This window comes from Phocoena phocoena, chromosome 12, assembly GCF_963924675.1.
Source record: "Phocoena phocoena chromosome 12, mPhoPho1.1, whole genome shotgun sequence".
In the NCBI taxonomy this organism is placed as follows: domain Eukaryota; kingdom Metazoa; phylum Chordata; class Mammalia; order Artiodactyla; family Phocoenidae; genus Phocoena; species Phocoena phocoena.
The window spans coordinates 20,063,493-20,087,081 of NC_089230.1; the positions used below are offsets into that span (position 1 = coordinate 20,063,493).

The 23,589-nt window shown below is 37.9% G+C and overlaps 1 protein-coding gene across 1 annotated transcript in view; it reads right to left on the minus strand.

Annotated features, from left to right (window-relative positions):
• Positions 1-23,589, minus strand: part of UTRN (utrophin) — a 482,739-nt gene that overhangs the window by 81,605 nt on the left and 377,545 nt on the right. The window contains exons 53-54 of the mRNA XM_065888619.1: positions 17,606-17,735; positions 2,976-3,244 (exon numbers count right to left, since the gene is read on the minus strand). Of these exons, the coding sequence (XP_065744691.1) occupies positions 2,976-3,244; positions 17,606-17,735 (399 nt within the window). The remainder of the gene's footprint in view (positions 1-2,975; positions 3,245-17,605; positions 17,736-23,589) is intronic.

The following is a 23,589-nucleotide window of genomic DNA, read 5'->3' on the forward strand; positions in this document are numbered from 1 at the left end:
AGGAATCTTTCTATTAAGAAAGTTTATCTTTTGGTTTTTAAGAGCTCCAAATTAAGGGGCTTTCTAAAATAAAGCAAATTTTAAAATGGTTTCAGATCTGTTGTATGTTCTGGTATAAAGAACCAATTTATCATGTTTTGGCTGTACTTTCCTATAAGAGAATAAAAATCTATGTGGTTTTCTTTGCTATAAAAACAGAAGCATCTGTTAGTGTTAAAGGTGCTGACTGGCAACCCATTGGCAGATGTGAATCCCAGCCCTTCTCTTGTCAGAGGTGTGTATTCTGCAAATAAGAATGATTAAGGATAATTTTAGGAAGTTAAAATTATTCGATTACCCTAAAAGCTTTTGTTTTCCAGTTGCTTTGGCATATTTAATAATATTTGGCAATAATCAGAACTTATTTTTACCTGCCTATAGCTTCACTGGGATTGGGGTATACTTTAGAGCACATGCAAAACACCCCGGACTTTGCATCAATTTTACTTGGTTTAAAGAGACTTGGGTTTTATTTTCTTTTTTCCTAATAAGATGTTAAAATATCTTAATCCACAGTTTATTACTTTGTCTTAAATATTGGCTGTATTTTTCCTAGCTTTCCCACATAAGCAGAAATTTAAACAGAAGGATTTGGATGCAGAGGTGGGTAATTTCTTCAATCAAATGGGATTAACAACTCTCAAATTTTTAGTCCAGATATAACTTCATTTTTCCCTCAACACTAGTCATCCTGTATTAAAAACTGATGCTTTCAAATTCAAATGGGTAAATTCTTGCTCCAACCAAGAGGTTTTGCAAACCAATAGAACATACTTTTTGTAAACCATTGGCTTAAAGATTTTCAGTGTTTACAAATCATCTTTTAAAATACAAGAAGTGTGCAACTTCCAAAGAACCTATCCTAAAAGGTTTTATTTTTAGTTTGTTATTTTAACTCAGATTCAATTATGGAAAAGTGTTTTGGATCCTACAGTCAAGGAAGAAGGCTACTTAATTCACAGGGTCATTGGAAACATGTATATTTACAGTGAAAGATGGCACTCCAATACTTTCAGTCATAAAAATTTGGGGTTGAAAATTTAATACGTAGTTTTTAAAGATTCAAATTCAAGTAGTTGATCAAAGTTAAGCTTAATTACATTATTATGAGTGAGGTCTCTACAATGAAAGAGAAGAGCAAGAAAGAAATCAAGAAAACTCCACCACTTCCTAGCTGTGTGGGCTTGAGCAGTATCTGCAATGTCATCATTTGTAAAATGGACATAATAATAATACTTATCTTGTTCTCGGCACATAGCAAGCATCAGTAAAGGCTATCTATTATTATTATTCCTATGTCTACACATATATTTATTTACTCATGTAATTTGCCTGAGTAGGATTCAGTTAATTTCCTAGACCTTTCTTCTCTTTCCTATTCAGCCACATGCGAAACAAAGGGATAGTATTATCCAATATCTGTGCACAAAAGATGTATATCTTTTGCAATAAAAATTCCATTCGTGATATTGATATTGTCAGTCTTATTTTTCATCCGTTTATCCTTTGATTTGATTCATGACTACCTAGTATATAGTTTACTATGCTACTAAAAACCTAATACACTCTAAATCTGTTATTCGTGTCTTTTATTGCCTAAATTCCATTAACTGCTTTTCTGGATATGTTCTACAATACGGGAGCCAAAGGGAATCTAGACCAGAGGTCTAACATCCTTAACTTTGGGCAGTATCTGATTACAAACAGAATTTATAGCTAAACGAATTCTTCATTACATACTCAGACAATAAGATATAATTAGTAGATAAGAATTCCCAGGAAAACAGTATACTTTTGATTAAACTTCTAAATCCAACCACCGATTTAAAAAGGAGCCTGCTAGACTACACCATGTGGATGCCATTCTGTAAGATCCAGACTGTGAGAAACACTGTCAAAGAAACAATTCAGTTTCTTCAACAAATACATTGCAAAGAAAACAAACAAAAGATAAATGGGAAATCTGGAGATTAAAAGGGACTTTAAAATATTCTTACAGGGACTTCCCTGGCGGCGCAGTGATTAAGAATCTGCCTGCCAGGGCTTCCCTGGTGGCGCAGTGGTTGAGAGTCCGCCTGCCGATGCAGGGGACACAGGTTCATGACCTGGTCTGGGAAGATCCCACATGCCGTGGAGCGGCTGGGCCCGTGAGCCATGGCCGCTGAGCCTGCGCGTCCGGAGCCTGTGCTCCGCAACGGGAGAGGCCCGCGTACTGCAAAAAAAAAAAAAAAAAAAAAAAAAAAGAAAAGAAAAGTGAAGAATCTGCCTGCCAATGCAGGGGACACGGGTTCAAGCCCTGGTCCAGAAGATCCCACATGCCGCAGAGCAACTAAAGCCCCTGTGCAACAACTACTGGGCCTGCATTCTAGAGCCCACAAGCCACAATTACTGAGCCCATGCGCCACACCTACTGAAGCCCACGCTCCCAGAGCCCGTGCTCCACAACAAGAGAAGCCATTGCAACGAGAAGTATGTGCACCGCAAGGAAGAGTAGCCCCCACCTTGCCACAACTAGAGAAAGCCCGCGAGCAGCAACAAAAAAACCAACGCAGCCAAAAAAAAAGACCCAACCTCAGTAATATAATTAAAGGTCCTCTGCTGTATTATTAAAAAAACAAAAAATACTCAACAAAAACAGGTAAAACTAACCTATATTGTTTAGGGATGCACAGCTGGGTGAAAACATATAAAGAAAAGTAAAAGTAAATTATTGTAAAAGTCACCTTAGTCGTTATTTTGGCAGGGAGGGGGGTTCTGATGGTGAGGGGCATATGGAAAACATCTATTATGTCTGGAAAAGTTCTATATTCTAATGCCAACAGTGTTGACATTATAACAATCCCTCATAACAGTTTATATATGCGGCTCTCCTTATTTGTGTTATATTTAACAATAAAGTATTTCTTAAATCCTTTATCTGAGGCAGGGATGCTGACCATGGTTTTCTCAATGTGGTCTTGCAGTGAGTCGATGAGCAAGTCTCCCACAGGCTTCCAGCCATTCCGCACGGCCTCCGCCTCCTTCAGGTCAGCATCCAGGTCATCCATCGCTCCCTGCAGGTCTCTGAGCTTCTCCAACGCCTTGTCCACTTGCTTTTGCCAATTGCTAGTAACAGCGTTTAGACTTTCCCACTTCTCTTTGACTTCAGAAGACTGCTTACGCATGGCTTTGGCAATCTTTTGGGCTCTCTCCTCAGGAGTCAGTTCTGTGATTTTAAAAAAAAGAAAGAATATTTGGATGCTTGATCAACTCTACATTCTTAGAGCCAAGTGTGAATCACCTTTGGAAGGGCGTACACTAGCCAGGGTAAGAAAAACTGTTTCCATACTTCCTCCACTAATCCCTAACTACTTCTCCAAAGAAGAAAAGAGCTATTCAGAGTAAAAGTGGCCCAGTGGTTTTGGTGGGCCAAATTTCTGAATTTTAATGTATTTGCAAACCTTGAAACGTAACAAGGTAACTCAAGAAATAAAACAAGTTTTCTTTAACATAAATTAATTACATAAAATCCAAAGACAGCTTTTCATTAGTTTTTCTTTGTCCTCAGAGAAATGGGAATGATAATTGGGAGAGAAATAGCTTTAAGTCGTGAGGAAAAACTCTGAAAAAGTAAGATTAATTTATCGTGTCACAAAAAAATACAACTGAAGACAAATAACATATCTTAGACACTTCATCATCGCTGAATCTTTAATACAAGGCATTCTTTGTAGCCCAGAAGTGTAGCACATCCACAAATATTTCAACAAGAAGACAGCAAGGCTTCAAAGACCACCCTAAATATTTAATAGAGCAAGACGGCTTCCAGAATGTCTGAAATAAGGTAGACTTTTCAGACAGGAAAGGGCAGGCATCATCCAAGATGCTGCCACAGCACAGGGGCAGGAAGAAAGAGTAAGAGTCTAGAAAACAAGCAAAGGGAACTGTCCGAAGTCAAAGTCACGTTGAAAGCCAAGGGTCAGAAATATAGTGATGAGAAGCTGGCAAGTCAAGGGCAGGGGAACTTGATGGTCACAGAGCAGATTCTCTCAAAACAGCTTAAATGGATCCCCAGCTAAACACTCCTGGGCCTCACTACCCTCGACACCCCAGGATGCCTCCTTTCCTCTCTAGCTGGTTTGATGGTTGTCCTAAGTGTCCCCTGGACAACAGAGAGGCAAGTCAGAAACATACAATCAAGGTAAACTGTACATTAATTTAAGATAGAAGTGCATATTCTTCTTTGAGATAACATCCCATCTTTCAGTATCAATCACATTAGCAACATCCACTTCCCCTCAAAATATTCCAAACCATTCATAAAATGCACTGAAGTTCATCAAACCTCTGGTAAAATGAACCGAAGCAAGCTCTCCTAAACTGTAACTTTCCTACGCAACATAAATTTGTCTTTATTTAAATATTATTTAACAGTCCAAGGGACAGAACATTTATTTTTATCTAAGTTTCCAGAAATTTCGAGACCTCAATATTTAGATGAAAGCAGCTATAATAAATCCCTGGGAACTACATGGATGATGAAGAGTTTAGCAACCACAGAACTCTGAGTGTGCTGCTGAAAGGCTGTGAGGCTACACAGAAACATGACCAGTCTCCTGTCAGCTGAATTGATTACAAGAAGAGACAATGTTATGATAAGTAGATAGGTTGAGCATACCAGTAAAAGATAAATAAGGAAAATAAGTGAGTTAGAGACCCAGCTTCAAGGAATGTTTAGGCTCAGATATAGTCCAGTACAACGGTGATGGGAGGCAGTTGGGAATCCTGGAAAAAAGCCCTAAAACTTATAATATGTCAGGATTTCAAGTTTAGGAAACTTAGAAAAAGCTTTGTAAGGAAAGGTACATCATCAAAAGGGCAACTTTATTTAAATCCTTAAGCCTTCAAGGTATTTTTATAAAATGAAAAATATGTAATATTAATACGATCCATATTTTATATACATATACCATGCTCTGTGTAAGGTGAAAAAAATCATTCTTAACCTGATGAGAAAGGGAGTTGATAATTTTTATGACGGTAACACCTGTGTTTGTTAATAAATCACTTCAGCTTTTTCAAAGATGTATTTTGAGCACTCATGTTTTACTGACTTTTGTAAAAAAAAAAATACAGTGCCAATTTCAGAAGAGACAACTTAATTATGATGATTTTCCTCTGGATAAAGTAAAAATTGTTTCTAAGTCAGTCACTGAATAACCTGGCAGGGAGACATACGGCTTCTTTGTCCTGTGATAAAATACCCAACACTGGCTGTGACTTTTTGTCTTCACTTAATGTAAAATCTTGATTGAGCAGTCTTTTTGTACTATTTATAATATAATCCCCACTCAAGCAGCTACTCAGAAGAAAAGTTCTACGTTCAATTCGCCATCTGTTTGCCAGAAAGGAAGCATATTAATTAATCACTGAGTCAGAATAAAAGTGCTTCCTGTTGCAGCAGCAATCTCAGTTTAATGCATACTTTAAACCAAGAACAGAGCGAAGTAAAAAGCCAAACAAAAACTTTCCAGGATGTTTGTGAAACAGGTAATAAGAAGCAACATGTGAAATCCCAAGTTATGACAGTTTGGGGTAAGAAAATAGAAAAAACAAATTAAAACAGCAAGACAGCATGAAAGATTAAAACAATAAAGGGATATCCCAACATTAAAAAAAAAATTCTCGTGTTACTTGAAAATCAAAGGACAAAGTTTGCTTCAAATTTTCTGAATGGATACTTTGCAGTAAATTTTAAGACCCTCATGCAAGAGTGGAGAATCTTCTGGACCAGTGGTTCTGAATTCTGGCGACATATTAGAAACCACCTTGACAGTTTGTCTGTTTGCTTGCTTGTTTGTTTTTAAACGCTGATCCCCAAGGACAAAGTATTAAAAGATTCTGATTTAGTTGGTCAAGGGTGAAGGGCGGCATGGATAAATTTTAAAAAGCTCCCCAGGTGACTAACGTGTTGCCAGAACAGAACACCGTCAGCCTACTGGCTTATAAATTGATTCCTCTGGTCACTGCTGTTGAAGCTGTACAGAGTGTTTCCAATCCAGTGACCTGCTCTGTCATTCTCATGCAGAGCAGGGCACCAACTACTGAACGTGGGAGAGCAAATGAAGCTCAGTGATAAGAGGGTAATCTAATTTGCATTTGAAAAGGCAGTAATAGAGGCTAATCAGGAGACGGAGGAAACAGCAGGATAAAACCAAGTAAATTTAGTGACAGTTCACAGACCAGAAGCACTTTTCCTAGGTCACTTTCCTACTCCGTGTGTGTGTGTGTGTGTGTGTGTGTGTGTGTGTGTGTGTGTGTGTCTGGGGATGTTTTTGAGAGAGAGTACTTTGTTTCACACTTCATTCTCCCATTCTTCTCCCTTCACACCTTCTCATTTATCTGGACAAAATCTGAGGATGGAATTGTATTTAATTTGTATTACATAGTATATACAGTATAATGTGATATGATGTATTATAAATATTAACATATTTACTTTATATTTATATAATTAAAATAGCAATTGTTTTATTGTGTTACAAAACATTTAAGGAAGAGTAGATAATTATCTTTAGGAAGAAGGAAGAAGAGAGAGGAAAAAGGAATGACCAATCCTGAAGTTTTCTTTCTTGTCCAGTGGTTTTTATTCTTCAAATATGCAAATTAATTGCACGGCATTTACACCACTCTCTCCTTTCTGCCCTGGGGAGAAAGACTCACATGCTTCACTGGAATACAGGTGGAACACGAACCTGGGCCAGAAGCAGAGACTAAGACTTGCAATCAGCACTGCTCCCATCCTGCCCTTGGCTCCTAGGTGAGCTAGATGACCTGCTCATCCCAGCTTTACCAAGTGGGAACCCTATTTTCTCATCTGGGGAAACATTTTACACTAAGGGCCTCTTTTACCTCTGAAATTCAATTATATAAGAAAGGCAAAGCCGCTGTATGTCTCCAAGAAATCTTACAGTAGAGGAAAAAAAAAACCCTCCTTTTGTGTGCTATAATTTTTTTTTACATTTAAAAACGTTAAAGTATATGTTCCTCCTATGAAATAATGTACAAATTGATTTTGAATCAGCCCAGTTATTTTAAATAAAGATTTTCCATATTTATCGTATTTCCTTTATCAATTACAGAATAGACACATAATCTCCATACTGACTTCTTAGAGTCTAAAGCCTTATGTCATGCATGCTTGTTCTTTTCATCTTGGTTTTGCAGTACTCAGTCTAGAGACTAGTATGTCCTCAATATATATAATTACTGAATTGAAATTTTCAATTTTCTGAACGGAATTTCCAGCTTTAATCTTTATTGAGAATATTCAACTTCATAATTTTAAGTGGAAATCTTCCCACTTATTTTTTCTTCCTCCTTCCCAAACCCATGACAGCATTTATATTTAAAAAAAAAGAAAAAAACACAACCATTTTTTTTTTTTACTGTGAAAGAAAAGGATAAACCTTACAAAGTCATTTCAAGTATGGTAATTCCATCTTATTTGTACTGTTTGCTTATTTTTTACATGTATCTATAATCTTATTGTATTTCACCAAGAGAGGAAGAGGAGATATTAAGACAAACAAGTATAGGAAAAAATTCTCCAGAGTAGCATTTTCACCCCATGGACAATTTGGTGCAAGGAAAGGTTTGTTCATAGGCCAATTTCAATACTAACTAATTATATAATCATAGATACATTGCTTATCTCCTTGAACTTCAGTTAATACCTATAAAGCTACCGATACATGCCTGGCACACAGAAAAGCTTCAACAGAGGTTAATTTCTTTCATTTTTAAAATGATTTTGTTACTAAGTCTGGGAGGTTTAGATATCTCTAGAGATTTTCACATAAGCAAACCAAGTTGATTAGCTAACAAGAATTCACAGAAAAAAACAAAGCATTCCTGTAGATCTAGAGACTAGACGTGACTTACTCTCACTCTCGGTCTTCATCCCCACTCCACTTTTCTCTCTCTTCTTCATGACCAAAAGATGCTCCTGATTCAGATAATGCAAAACATATTCTCCTCAAATTTTCTGATTACATGGTTAAGATCAACTTCATCTGTCTGAAATGATCAGTGTTGAAGAAGACCCTGCCCACTTCCTATACTGTATGATAACTGGTGACAATCCATTAGGAACTAGATTAAAAGTACACCATCAAGTGCCATCAGCTGATTACCACAATATTTCTAATTATTTTCATCTAATAAATTATAAAGATGACAATAGTAACAGGCTACCCAAAGTAGGTTAACCTGATAATGTGTAGCCTAAATCTTTCAGTAGGAATATGATAAAGATGATAAGGATCCATCCATGCTGCCAACGAACTTGTCAAACCCTTAAGGAAAAAAAAAAAGATCGTGGACAGATACCTTTAGGGAAAAGCAAGAACTCCAAAGTAAAGAGATTTAGGGAGCGTCTTCCACAAATACCAAAATATAAGGTATTAATGGGGGTTATGGGTGGAGGTGGGACGCATGGAGAGAACAGGAATATACACCACACCATGGAGAGAGATAACCAGCACTTCTGACCAGAAGTCAGTAAAGGTTGAGCTAGAGTCTGAATACTTTAATGTTTTACTCTTCCTGTAAAGTGGGCCAAAGTAAAAAAACCCAGCATTGAGCTAAGGATGAAGCATGAAGAGACCATTAAGAAGGTCAACCTCCAAGGAAAAAGGGAGGAACAGCAGAAAGGCCATGGAACAGAACTAGCTAAGCCACATGAAATCCATTTTCTGTAATGGAATATTCCCTGAATTTCCTCACACTAATGGCAGTTTTATAATTTATTCAAGTCAGTTTTGAGTGCTGGACAGCAGCAGACAGGTCACTGGTGGTTCTGAGAGGGGAGAATAGAAGTTGGGAATGTAAGTGCCAGGTGGGCAAGGATATGTTTTGTTCACTGCTGTCTCCCCATATCTAGAATACTACCTGGCACATAGTAGGCATTCAATAAGTACTGGTCAAATGAATAAATAGATCTAGGTTCAATATCTTTGTTTTGGTAAAAAAAAAAATCACCTTTAAGATCAAAGGACAGGGCTCTTCAATTAAAACTCTCACATTTCTGGCCACACCACTGCCCATCCCTCCCCAGGCTGCTTCCCTGAGGAACATAGCCGCTAATGATCCATCAACGTACAAAAGAAGTCCTGGGGGCTTCCCTGGTGGCGCAGTGGTTGAGAGTCCGCCTGCCGATGCAGGGGACATGGGTTTGTGCCCTGGTCCGGGAAGATCCCACATGCCGCGAAGCGACTGGGCCTGTGAGCCATGGCCGCTGAGCCTGCGCGTCCGGAGCCTGTGCTCCGCAACGGGAGAGGCCACAACAGTGAGAGGCCTGCGTACCGCCAAAAAAAAAAAAAAAGAAGTCCTGGGCTTTCTATTCAAGCTTAGCCATTCTTATGAAAAAAGTTAGGCATGTCTTAGGTTTATGTACTGCCAAAATAAGTGAGAAGTTTAAAGTGGAGAATTTATGCCTTGGCTAGGATTATACTTTTTAAAAGACAGCAAACCCTCCAATTCACTCGTGAAGACTCCAGCTCTCAAGAGCAAAAGCAACAACAGGAAAAGAGGAACACATCACACTGAAAGCGTTTAGTCTCCTCCTGTGCTTTATGTTTAAATCAGAGTGACACTCCAGATGTTGATTTCAATAAAATACATACATGTAAATTATTGTCATCTTTTCTTACGAGGCACATGTGATTTATGGATGGCTGTAATGGTGATTAGAGACCATAACAGATGGTAAACAATTAATTTAAAATGCTGTGTCCATCAAACTAACTTTTATTATCATATAATTCTTCATCAAGAATGTTGATTTATTTAAATTGAATTTCACTATGATGGTATTCATTAGCATGCAAACAAGTTTTTGAAATTTTTATCCAATCAATACGCTTACTCAGCCGGCTCATTATATTTTAGGAAAGTTGGAGACTGGATTCATTACATCCATTCATACATTATGGAACCTTAAAATGGGAAGGATCACACTGGATCTCTGTAGTTAACACTGGAAATGAAAGTAACATATTTTTCTGTGTCTTTTCATGCATTATAACTTTACTAATCTAATTTGGACTTACGAAGCTAATTAAATTATTGCCTTGGTCTATAGGCCTGAAAGCAATTACTATTCCTTCAAGTATTTTTATGAAAATTAAAAAGACAAAGTCTAATATTGCCTGAACACCTTCTCCCTTGGTGCTAGGAAATCAGTGAACTGGTATGTCATTCTATTAAGCAGCCTAATATTTCAGAAGAGGAAAAGTAAGAATGAAGGGAAAAGCATATTAATTATTGCATGAAATTTTTATAAGTAGAAGAATATAGAAAGCAAAATCTTATTTTTACTGATTATCTAGAAGTACTTTGATTATTGGGGTAGTTAAGATAGTATGCTATGATGGTTCAGGGCATCAAGGGTTGTGACAAGCCTGAGCTGGTGTTTCAGCTCTGTCACAGTAGGCATCCAAACATCGCAAAGTCTCAGTTTCTTCATCTGTCAAATGGGTGGTAACAGTACTCATACCTCAAAGAGTTGTTATGAGAATTAAAGGAAACAGTGCCTGGAACACTGTAGGACCCTGATAAATGTTGATTTGTTGTGAACATCTATGTTGACTAACATTTCTCTCTTCTCCCTTCCTTTCTGGGCATTGATTCCTCCTCCATCTAACATGATGCTTATAAAGGGGGTCTGCCAATCCCAGAGCTCCATGTTACTCAAGCTGAGTGAGTTGTTGCTCTCTTTTGGAATGTGCTGGATCTAAAGAAGGGTTTTCCCTCCCTGGTATGTGGTTGTGAGGTATAAGGTCATAGGAAAGCAAAGAAAATGAAAACTTGTGGAGAGAGGCAGAAAGGAAGACATGGAGAAAGTCTCTGACTGCCATTTAGATTCCTGTGGCCAGCTGTGTCCTTGCCCTCACTGTAATTTGGTTATGGGCGCCAATACATTTGCCCATGTGCCTACACTTACGGAAGCTGGCTGTCTGTCATTTACAATGAATGGGGTTCTAATTAATAAAGCAGTGATTAGGAAAACAAAAAATGCCCTGGGGAAAAACACCCATGAGTTTTACTACCTAATTACTTAGGTTAGGTTATGTGTAATTTGGCCTCATTTTATGAGACGCAAGGAAATAATTATTGCCATCTTTTTTATGTAACCTTACGTTATACTGAGAATCAATATAAAAGTAATTTCTAAACTCTATGATAATTTCACCTTTTCACTCATTTAATGATCATGAAATTTTATTTGCACAAGTTTGCTAATACTGGCACAAAATGGACTGACATAGTAGACTGAAAAATGTCATTTATTACTTCTCTGTTGTATCATAAAATATATGAGATTTCACATAGGTGAAAAATACTACCTGGCTTTCTAAAATATTATGAAGCATTTAATAATTAAAAGAAAACAGTATATTCTGAGTTAAAATATTAACTACTACTAAATACACACACAGCTGTCAAAGACCAAAGAGGAAGAACACTAATCCATACATACTTTTTTATCTGAAATGTTTATTATTAGCCATTAATCACAGGTACAATCGTATACAACCATAAAAAGCTGTGTATGAATAAACAATACACATACACAACTATAGACACTACACACAACTATGAACACACTAAAGCAACAGCTGCTTTATTTTTCCTCTGTCATTTAAATGAAACAAAATAAATTAAGTAACTTCACCAGGCTAAAAAAGAAATAATGTTCAGACAGCCTGCAGTAAAATAATAGTTGTAGTAATAGTAACGCCTTGACTGGAATGAATTTTAAAGAAGACTCAAGAGGAAATTTATGAACAAAAAAAATGCAATCTTTTTTTGTCTTAAAATTAAAACCTGAGCAGAGGAAAATAGCTTTTCTATACCCACATATACAATCATTTGTATAATTTTCTAAACACTGTTAGAGGTGAAATGTCTTATTAAAGTGTTAATTTAGTAATCGATACCATAGCCTCAACTCATAAAATGTGTGTGTGCATGCACATCTGCATACACACCTGCCTGCATCTGTGTGTGTAGGAGAGAGGGGGACGTAGACATAAGGCTCTAACTCCCCCGTGCAATTCTGACTTTTAACCTAAGCTGCAGGTAACGAACATGTGAGAAGGCACATGTATTCCCTGACTACCTCAAGAGGTATGCGGGCTGTCTTGCACATCTACTTTCACTATGCAGCTGTGTGGTTTTCAAAGGAATTCAAATCTGGGACTGAGAACAGCAGGGAGGTTGGGTGAACAAGGAAGAAGCCAAGAAACATTTGTGCAGGGTTAAGAGGCTCTAGACACTGAAAGTCAAGAAGGAGCTAGGAGGTCAGTGGCCAGTGAGCAGAGAGAAAGAGAGAGGAGATAAAAATGAAGGGATGAGTTGAAAGCCAGCCAAAAAACCAGGGGTTAAGGAGAGTCACCACCATAGAAGCTTAGTGCTCTGTCCCTTGATCTACCCTACATTAGCTGATAACCTTGGTCGGCACCACAATATTTTCTTAGCCTTTGTATTTTTATTTAAATTTTTTTAAAAAAGGCACACTGTATGATCTGCTCAACTCATTGAGATAGTTAGGAGAATACAAAAGTGGTTTGAGAAGTACAAATACAAAGAACAACGTGAATAATGATGAGACATTTGTTGTTCCACTATTCTACTTTTTAACAGATATAAACCACGTGGTTAAAATCAAATGAGAAACAATTCAACTTCACTAAGAGGAAAATTTTTTTTTTTGGCGGTACACGGGCCTCTCACAGTTGCGGCCTCTCCTGTTGCGGAGCACAGGCTCCGGACGCGCAGGCTCAGCGGCCATGGCTCACAGGCCCAGCCGCTCCGCGGCATGTGGGATCTTCCCAGACCGGGGCATGAACCCGTGTCCCCTGCATCGGCAGGCAGACTCTCAACAGTTGCGCCACCAGGGAAGCCCAAGAGGAAATATTATACACTGACATGACACAATTGAAATCCAATTAAGTAGTTCCATATCACTCAAGATAAGGGAACTACTGACAAAGTTGTGAACTTTGTAAAATTTCTGTAATGATTCAGGTAATTTTAGTCCGATTAAAAATTATACTGACTTAATAACCATTTATAAGCAGAGTGAGTAATTCTGGGTAGCTGAGTGGTCCAGACAGCTACATTTCATTCATTTAACCTGATTTTTTTTTTACGGTTGCCATTTTGGAAGGGAATTCACTAAAATATAGTATAAACTCCTACGCCTTCTCTTAACTGAATTATATTCTGTCTTCCAAAATAAACAAACTACAATTCATAGCTTCAGCTTTTCTTTTATTGTAAAAGGCCCCAAAGACTATTCTGTTTTATTTTAGAATCTCCAAGTATCCTTTTTATAATTTTCTTTCTCCTCATTGCTGTCAGACTTCTTGAAGTCATTTCTCACTGTCATCCTTTTCCCCTGTCCTGTCATTTCCATCTTGCTACATACCCATAATTCACTGGAAAACAAGTTAAACTACTTACAACAGTATCTAAAGTAAAGAGTTAATACCTCGGAGAGGGTGGTTTTTCTAAGAGCTAATAAGATCTTCACTATATTTTCTACATAATCTCTATCTTGGCTGCTCAGATAATTGTTCACATTCTTTCAGATTCTCAGTAACTGAGAAAGGTCAGTAAGCAAGGGCAGGGCTGAGCTTCAGATACAGATATTAATAATATAGTCAGAGAGATGACAGGGTACCAGGGAGGCAAGGAGGAGAACTGGGAGAGGAATCAGTCCAGGAAGAAACAAAGCCTGCAGTGAGTGGGACAGAATGAGCAGGGGCTGGGCAGGCAAAGGAGGAAGGAGTTGGAGATCAGGTAGGAGGGACCTATGGGCAGAAAAAAACCAGAAATAGACAACAGAATAAAGTTAAGAAGACCATTACCTGCAGAACATCACGAGAAGCTGGTGGGTGTCAGACGGACATTAGTTTGGAGCAGAGAGAAGCATGAGATGCTGCCATACTGGAAAACTGAGGCCAAATCACTGTGCAGCCTTGTACGACAGGTAAAGGAGCTCAGATCCCATTTCAGTGACTACCAGTGGTTTTTAGATGCCAGTTTCGTGTTTTAGATGTACCACTGTAGCATCTATTTATGTTGATGCAGGGATACCAATTAAGAAAGTACTGCGAAGCAACCTAAATAGCCATCGACAGATGAATGGATAAAGAAGATGTGGCACATATATGCAATGGAATATTACTCAGCCATAACAAGGAATGAAGTGGGTCATTTGTAGAGACGTGGATGGATCTAGAGACTGTCATACAGGGTGAAGTAAGTCAGAAAGAGAAAAACAAATATCGTATATTAACGCATATATGTGGAACCTAAAAAGATGGTACAGATGAACCGGTTTGCAGGGCAGAAATAGAGACACAGATGTAGAGAACAAACGTATGGACACCAAGGGGGGAAAGTCGGGGGGATGAATTGGGAGATTGGGATTGACATGTATACATTACTATGTATAAAATGGATAACTAATAACCTGCTGTATAAAAAAATTAAATTAAATTTAAAAAGATACACACACACACACACACACACACACACACACACACACACACACACAAAAGTACTGAGGGAATTCCCTGACGGTTCAGTGGTTAGGACTCCACACTTTCACTGCCAAGGGCGTGAGTTCAATCATTAGTCAGGGAACTAAGACCCCACAAGTCACACGGAGTGGCCAAAAAAAAAAAAAGTACTGAAAAGTCCTAGCAAAAGATGGTAAGGGGCTGAAATAGGGCAGTTAATATTAGTAATGATTTTTAAGTGTTTAAAATATACATACTTGAAAGTTGCTAGGAGAGTAGATCTTAAAAGTTCTCATCACAAGGGAAAAAAATTGTAATTATGTGAGGTGACAGATGTTAACTAGACTTACTGTGGTGATCATTTCACAATATATACAAATATCAAATTATTATGTTGTACACCTTAAACTTGTACAATGTTATGTCAATTATATCTCAATAAAACTGGGGGGAAAAAAGAAAATATCTAGCAGAGCATACCTGATAAAATTCTTTGTCCGCAACGGATCACTTGATTGAAATAATTAGTTTGCTTGTTTTCAACAGCATTTATCAATTAAAAGATGCCCGAGAGCAACTCATCCTGTGCTACGTAGTAATAAAATAAAACTCCATAAGCTATCATAAAATGCATATATACACATATGACACTATAAGATAATTGATGACAGAAAAAAAAAGGAGCCAGGAGAAAAGGCTTTGAGAGAGAAAAATCATGGCAAGAAGTATTTTCTGGAACAGTTACTTAAAAACAAAGAGATGGATTCACCTTGGTGAGTCCTTTGGCACATTACACATAGCATACTCAATAAATGCTTATTAAATAGAACCAAAAAATCATTATACAATTTCTCCCTGCTCTAGTCCCTCCAACATTGAGAACTTTGAGTAGCATCACACAAGATAACTAATGTTCAAACACTATGACTGATAGCAGTTGTTCGTAAGTCATGGTAAACAACAAAGTATAAAAGCTATTACGGATAATTTTCTTTTATTTACTTTTAACAACAGCTAAAGTCAGCCAACGTTACACAAAATAATATCAGGAAAGGAGAAAGCGTGAAAATGGCTAATTGTAAAAAAACAAACAAAGAAAAAACACTCCAAAACAAGAAAAATCATAAAGTTAAACTGACATGACTTTTTTTCTTGCCTCACAAATATAGTATGTGAAAATAGGTCTTAAAAATGTCCTGATGTCACAGCAAAATAAGGACTCAAAAGCCGTATGTTTTTACCCCTTAAACTGACTAACCACTAAGGAAGAAAATTTATAGCAAAGTGAAACTCTAGTGATATAACACTTTTTTACTGCTATGAAATAGCTTACTATAAAAACGTTTCCTCTATTCTCTGAAAAGCAAGGACATGAGACAAGCAGATTTAAGGTAGACTTTAAATTGGATAAGGCGAGACAAGTGAACTTCTTATTTTTCTTCCAAGCTTAAAAGAAAAAAAACCCAGTGAAATAGTGCCTTCTTCTTGCTGTATTGAAGTCGAAATGCTCTGTCCAACTTTCCAGGGCCTTGTAATCTGCACCAGACAGCGCGTACAAGCCCCTCACTCCTACCCCCTGTCCAGGCACAGCCCCTGCCCCCACCTCCCCTGCCCCCAGCTCTGCTGACTTCCCCTGACACACAGCCGTTCTGCCCCTCTCTCTGGGCTGCTGCTTCCAGTGATCCTGTCCCAGGTAATCCTGTCCCTCCTACCCACACCCGAGTGTGCTCAGCGTACAAGTCATTCAACAACCTCCTATGTAGCTGTGTGCATACGTATGTCTGTGTGTGTATATAATACATGTATAATTCAGGAGGCATAAGTCTCCAAAGATAGAAGTAACAATCATGAGTGATTTGCAGACTGAGAGAGGCGGAGACTCAACAATGACTTAGGTCCCCGGTAGGCTGACTAGAAAAAGTGATACTGCCAGCAGAAAATAAAAACCAACGCTGGAAGAGATGATAAGTATGCTGTGTCTCTGTACACACACACACACACACACACACACACACACACACACACACACACAAAGGGTCAAGAAAATCATGATCCGGATGGGAAATTTATTCCGATTGAAGTAGAGCTTCCCTGAGAAAGGCTGAGGAGGAAAATGGCTACTTTCCAAATGTCTGATCCAGTTCCAGCTACAGTCAAAGCATTTTCCAACTGTACTTCCCTTACAAGTAATAAATGCTCATGAATTACACTGCTGGACATAGCATGAGGCAGTCTTTCAGGTCTGGTTTTACTATGGAAAGTGAATGATGAGAAAATATTTTGAATGGCATGTTTATTTTTTAAAATGCATCAGAATGCTTTTATGCCATAAGTAAAAAATCAAAATAAAGATATATGTTGGCCCCCAAATTCATCTCTTAAATCTACTATGTGATTTATTGCTATCTGCTAGTAAGGTAGATACTGTTTCAGCTTTAAGCCAAAGTACATAAATATTATAGGTTGTTATGTTTAAATTAAAGAAATTCTGTTGTCTGCTTGTAAAAGAAAGGGGCTTTGGTGTCTTATTTAAAAAAGTAATCTTGAAAAAGAGAAGTTAAATAATCTTACCTTCTAGATATTTAAATAATTTATGCTTACTCTTGTATTTTAAATATCATTCTTCTACTTACAATTATTTATCATGTAGCTTAAATATAAGAAATATAAATTTTTATTTCTTAAAGAAATTATTTTTAGTTACACTATGCTTATTAACAAAGTATTTTTCTGCAGTTAATTCCCCTCTAAAGTAATGATACTGAAGTATACAGCCATTTTATTTTTTAATCTAAGAATCTAAATATTTGTTCAAAATGACATATTTGACTAAAGTAATACTTAGAAGAAAAATTTTAATACTAGATCCTGAAATTCTGTAAGACATTTTAAAATATCAGGTCCTGATATGCTGTAAGAAAATTCTCTTGTTGATTCTGGTGTTTTGCTCTCCTCACATGTGTTTTTATGATGTATAAAGAAATCAGTCTCACCTGTTTTTGACTGTAGGTTTCTTCTTGGTTCTTCAGGGGCCTCAATTGGTTGATCAGCCAGGAAAACTCGAGCTTGGTCTATAGCATTCAGGACAGAATACTCTTTCTCCTTTAACTCACGTCTCAGTGCCTTTGCAAAGAGAAGCAAAAGTTGAATTTGTAACCTAATGTGTTCAAGTCATGGAACATCTTCAGTTAGACCACTTCTGATCACATTTGTCAAGGGAATGTCTCATCACCAGCATGTTAGCGAGGTTAGCAGTAAAAATGTAAATTTTACACATATGAATGATGAAACATGAATAAAAGCAAAAAGATGATTCCTGTAGAACTTATATGGAAAAAAAACCATCAGCACCTCCAAAATTTACAATATTCACCTAAGGGAAATTGCTACAGTATATTTGATCTTACACAAAATGTACTTTTAGGGTTATCACTACCATCAGACTGCTAAATCTAAGATACTTTTTTCTTATAAGACTGACCAAAAAAATTACATCCAGTGGTAGAGCTAGAGGCGATTTCACAAGTAGTAATAAGATCCTCAGAAGTGTTTTACATTCTTTGGAATATATTAAGAGAAAAATTAAGAGATAGAAACAAATTAAAGTACATGAAATCAAAACTAAACCAAAGAGAACACATAAAAGACAGTCTCCAATTATCATAAAATATATTCCATCTCTCATGCTGAGGCAATTACAGTTTTGCCCTTGTGACTTTTTCATGCAAATCTATAAGTCTCAGAATAGTTTGTCTTTTGTACTTCTGTGGTTTTAAGTAGGGTCAAACTTTCACCTCTGCTCCTATAAAATGTTTGGTGATTAAGACTTAATTGACTAGAGTTTAAAAACAACAAAACTCGTCTAGTGACTACTGCAAGGTAAGAGTAAATGAAGACTTTCTCATGTGCTATTTTAATACTGTAGCTAAATCAAAATTGCTCTTAATATTGTTACCTCTTAAATTATGTACATAAACACCTACTGGCTCTAATATTTTGCTTTTAATACAGTTCCTCGGCAATGCATTATGAAAACTCAACTTTTCATTTTCTAAAATATTACACTCTGATAGTATTTTAGAATCAACAAAGTCCTTCTGAACATAAGTACTTTTTTAACAGCATTTGATATATGTTGGGATGACGGAGTATTTGGAGGCTATATCTCATCTTCCACAGTAAATAAAAAGCAAAAATTTTTAATTTCTAGAAATATCAGAATAATCTTACATTACAAAACTGAAACTGAACAACAGAAAAACACTGGTAATGAAGTTGAAAGAGATCATCACAGGTGGGGAGGGATGAGAAGAGCAGGCAAGGAGTAGAGAGAAATGGCATGACAGTGACTGTGTCCTGTGCGCCTGAGACTTAACAAATACTGGGTGCTGGAAAGTCACTGAAGAGCTGGACAAAACGGTGGTGATGGGGGCTGTCAGATGTATATTTTTGTTTGTTTATAGTATCATTGTCAGGTCTCTGATAGTCATTAAAAAACAAGTCTGGGGACTCCCCCAGCGGTCCACTGATTGGAACTGCAGTTCCCCAGTGTCCACTGCAGGGGTCACGGGTTTGAACGCTGGTCAGGGAACTAAGATCCTGCATGCCACGTGGCATGGCCACAAAAAAAGTCTGAGTCTGAGAGAAAGCCCCACAGGTCTGGAGAACCTATTTTCCTTCCTGACCACACTGAACCCCAGCGCTTCATAAAACAATCCTCTCTGCACAGCGTGTTGGCGGGGGAATGTCTCCTAAACTCCTTGGAGACGCTGAGGTAGGGAAGTAGAGGAGGCAAGTGTGGGCAGGTGGGAACTACGCAGAGGAAGTAAAAATATGGGGCTCGAGCTCTAATGCCAACTCACCACCCAAATATCCCAGAGGACAGCATACATTTAATATCTGTCCATACTCTACTTTGCAAATTTAATTTTGTTATTCAATTTGTTCTATTTCAATTATATTTAATTGCATGTCAGAAATGGGTTTAACTTTCAACAGCACTACACATATAATCATTTCACTGTCCTTTACCTCTCAATTAGATATAAAAGAAAATCAGCATTTCCTAACCACCTGGTGAACATTAATGATAAGATAATTAGACTCCAACAGAGTTGTTTTGTACACAGAGCTACAAAGTGTCATTCAGATTTAGGTTCTAATATCACATCACTTATATTTGGGCGGTCTTAAATGAGTATAACATGATCTAATTGGAATTTTTTCTATTTTAGTGACTTTATATTTTCATTCAAAACAATTCTGTTCTCAGGCAATAACAGGTATTGGCAAGGATGTGAAGAAGTTGGAACCTTCATACACCGTTGTTGGAATGCTTAAAATGGTGCATCCACTTTGAAAAACAATTTGGAAATGCCTAAAAATGTTAAACATAGTTATCATATTACCCAGCAATACCACTCTTAGGTATATACCTAAGAGAACTAAAAGCACATGTTCACATAAAAACTTGTACATGAATGTTCACAGCAATATTATTCATAACAGCCAAAATGTGGACACAACCCAAACACATCCATCAGCTGGTCAATGGGGACTTCCCTGGTGGTCCAGTGGTTAAGACTCCACGCTTCCGTTGCTGGGGGCATGGGTTCCATCCCTGATCAGGCAACTAAGATCCCTCACGCCACACGGTGCGGCCAAAAAAAAAAAAGTCACCATCAACTGGTGAATGGATAAACAAAATGTTGTATATCCACACAATGGGATCTTAGCAACAAAAATGAATGAAATAGTGATACATGTTACAACATGGTTGAATCTTGAAAACATTATGCTAAGTGAAAGAAGCCACACACAAAAACCCATTACTATGAAATGTCCAAATAGGTGAGTGTCTAGAGACAGAAAGTAGATTGGTGACCGCTCAGGGATGGGAGGTTGAGGGAAGAATGGGTACGTGCTCATGGGTCAGGCTTCTCTGGGGGGTGATGAAAATGTTCTAAAACTATCATAGATAGTGATGATGATGGTACAACTCTGAATATACTAAAAGCCACTGGACTGATCACTTTAATATAGTGAATTTCATGTTATGTGAATAATATATCTCAATAAAGTTATTAAAATAAAATAATTCTGCTCTTTTTCCCAAAAATGTCCTCTAGGCACTCTGTTTATTTACTAACCTCTATCCCCCCTCATCTGCAAGGTAAAAGCTCATCTTGTATATTTAGTATGTTCCCACCTCAGTGTTCCCAGAGCACATCCTATTTCTTTAACACAGCTCATCCTAATATATTTTGAGACCATGCCTCTGTCCCCTCCATTATACTGTCAGTTCTTCCAGGGGAGGCTCACCTCTTAATCATTCAAAATTCTCAGTGCCTGTCTAGACATATACAGAAAGTACTCAATAAACGCTTGAGGAACAGTGAATAAAAGAAGACATGCTTTCAGAATTAAATACTATTTATGATTTTAAATTATGACCAAGCAAAATATACCAAAGTCCCCCAAATCTGATTATCCTAAAATGGAATAATTATTGGATTCCAGTTAGCTCTGGATTATTTGAACTAGTTTGAAAATTACTGGTAAATAATTTTTGATGCAAAGTTAATTTTCTCCTATCATCTAATTCAGCTAGTAAGTACTGAGTATTTCAGTTTGCTGTGGGTCATTATTTTATTAATAGCAAATATCCTTTTCTCTCCCTAAACAAGGAACTGATCTCACTGAAAGGGGTGATACTTCATCTTCCCTCATTTTTCCATATCCTAATTCATGAGGTAACTGCATAGGGCATAGTTTCAAAATGAATGCAGTCATTAGATTGAAGGTGGTAACTGTTATTACTATTGTGTCAAATCCATCTAAAACATATTGGCTTAAAACAATGACAATTTATTTTTCATGATTCTGTGGCCTGGCAATTTGACCAGCTCTTCTGCCACTGCCATGGGGGATTACTCCTAAGGCTGTAATCATCTGTGACTTGAATGGGAATAGAAGTCCAAGATGGTCTCACTCACGTGTCTGGAAATTACTGCTGGCTATTAGCTAGAGCACCTCGGTTTCCCTCTATATGGTCTCAAATTCTCCGATAGGCTGGACTGGGCTTCTTCAACATGATGAATGGTGTTCTCAGAGGGCAGAGTGAAAACTGCAAGATCTTTTAAGGCATTAGCTCTACAACAGCTCTGTCCAAAAAAAACTTTCTAACGATGGAAATGTTCTACAGCAACACCAGTTGTGTGTGGCTATTTGGTAGGTACCTGAGATATGACTGGTACAACTAAGGAACTGAATTTAAAATTTTATCTAATTGTAACTGATTAAGTAGAAATGGTCACATATGGCAAGGGTTCCCGTATTAGACAGCACAGCTCTAGAATCTGCACATCACTTCCATCACATTCCATCATTTGAAGCAAGTCATAAGGCCAGCACAGATTCAAGAGAATGGAAAAATATAGTTCATCTCTTGATGAAGGGAACCACAATGTCCCTTTGCATGGAGTTTTGGACACAGAGAGCAAGTTTCATTATTTTAGCAATCGGCCACACAGGATACGTGGGAAAGGGAGGGTTGGGTGGGTAATATTGCCGCATGGACTTAGTAATATTTTAGATAAGTTCTCATGAAGGCATCTCAAAACAGTGATCTTTGAAGAAAGATCTGAAGGAAGTAAGGGAGCCAGCCATGAGAGGGAGGGTGGCAAAAGAGCAATCCAGGCAAAGGGAGCTATAATTGCAAAGGTCCTGAGGGAAGTGTTTGCCAGGCTTAGCAGGCTGGCGCTGTCAGAGCTGAATGAGTGGATGATAAGGGTAACTACTTCTGTAAAAATATTTTATATCATGAAAGTTAGAGGGGAAAAAATGCTTTATGGTTGTTAGGAGAGGTACCTGGTAACAGGTACCTGACTCAAGCTTGGCCATCAACCTAAAAGTTCTCCGTGTGGCAACCTGTCACAAAGCTTATGCACTTTCTATTCTACTACATAGGTGGAAAGATCCTAATGCCCCTCCCAGACAAACACACATAAATGAAGCTTGGGCCTAAAAGGCCCACGATCTGCTGTAACAAGAAAAAGATACAGAATAATTTCAAAAAATAAAATTGAAAATTGTATTTTAAAAGTTGTGTGCTCTAAGGTGTTTAATATAAAGGGACAGAGACTCAGCTACCTCAAGAGTCAAGAATAATAAATGGAGGGAACAATGACTGTCCCATGGCCATAATATTCGACTTCCCTGCCATCCCAAGGTGGCATGAGAGTGTATAATAGAATTTTCCAACAAACGTTTCCACCAAAGTTAGAATTTCAAAACATATTAAATTCATACAGTCTATAAAGAAATAAGCCAGGCACAAGAGAAGACAGCAATTAATAAGCCTATGATTCGAACTCTTAAGGAACTTATAAAGAGAGGACAAAAAAAAAAAAAAAAAAAAAGAGAGGACAGTGCTAGTGAGAATGTGGTAAGTGCCACCCGTCTTTGAGAGCCGTATAAACAGGGCACTGAGGAAACACACAGAGGAGGGAGGGAGGTGGAGGGGATAGCAAGCAACCCTCTCAAAAATGTGTAAAGTGTGTTTTGAAAAAGAACTTGGAATCAGATTAAAGGTAATTAGGGGAAGAGCAATTCAAGAAAACAGAATAACAGGTAAGGTAATTTAGTCCCTCACTGTTTTCCCTATTAGGTAGCTTCTGCATGCTCTTTTTTTTTTTTTTTGCGGTACGCGGGCCTCTCACTGTTGTGGCCTCTCCCGTTGCGGAGCACAGGCTCCGGACGCGCAGGCTCAGCGGCCATGGCTCACGGGCCCAGCCGCTCCGCGGCGTGTGGGATCTTCCCCGGACCGGGGCACGAACCCATGTCCCTCGCATCGGCGGGCGGACTCTGAACCACTGCGCCGCCAGGGAAGCCCTGCATGCTCATTTAAATGAAAGGAAGCCCCGGAATGTCAGACTGATGAAGACCTGATGTGCATATCAGAATTTAACTAGTAAAA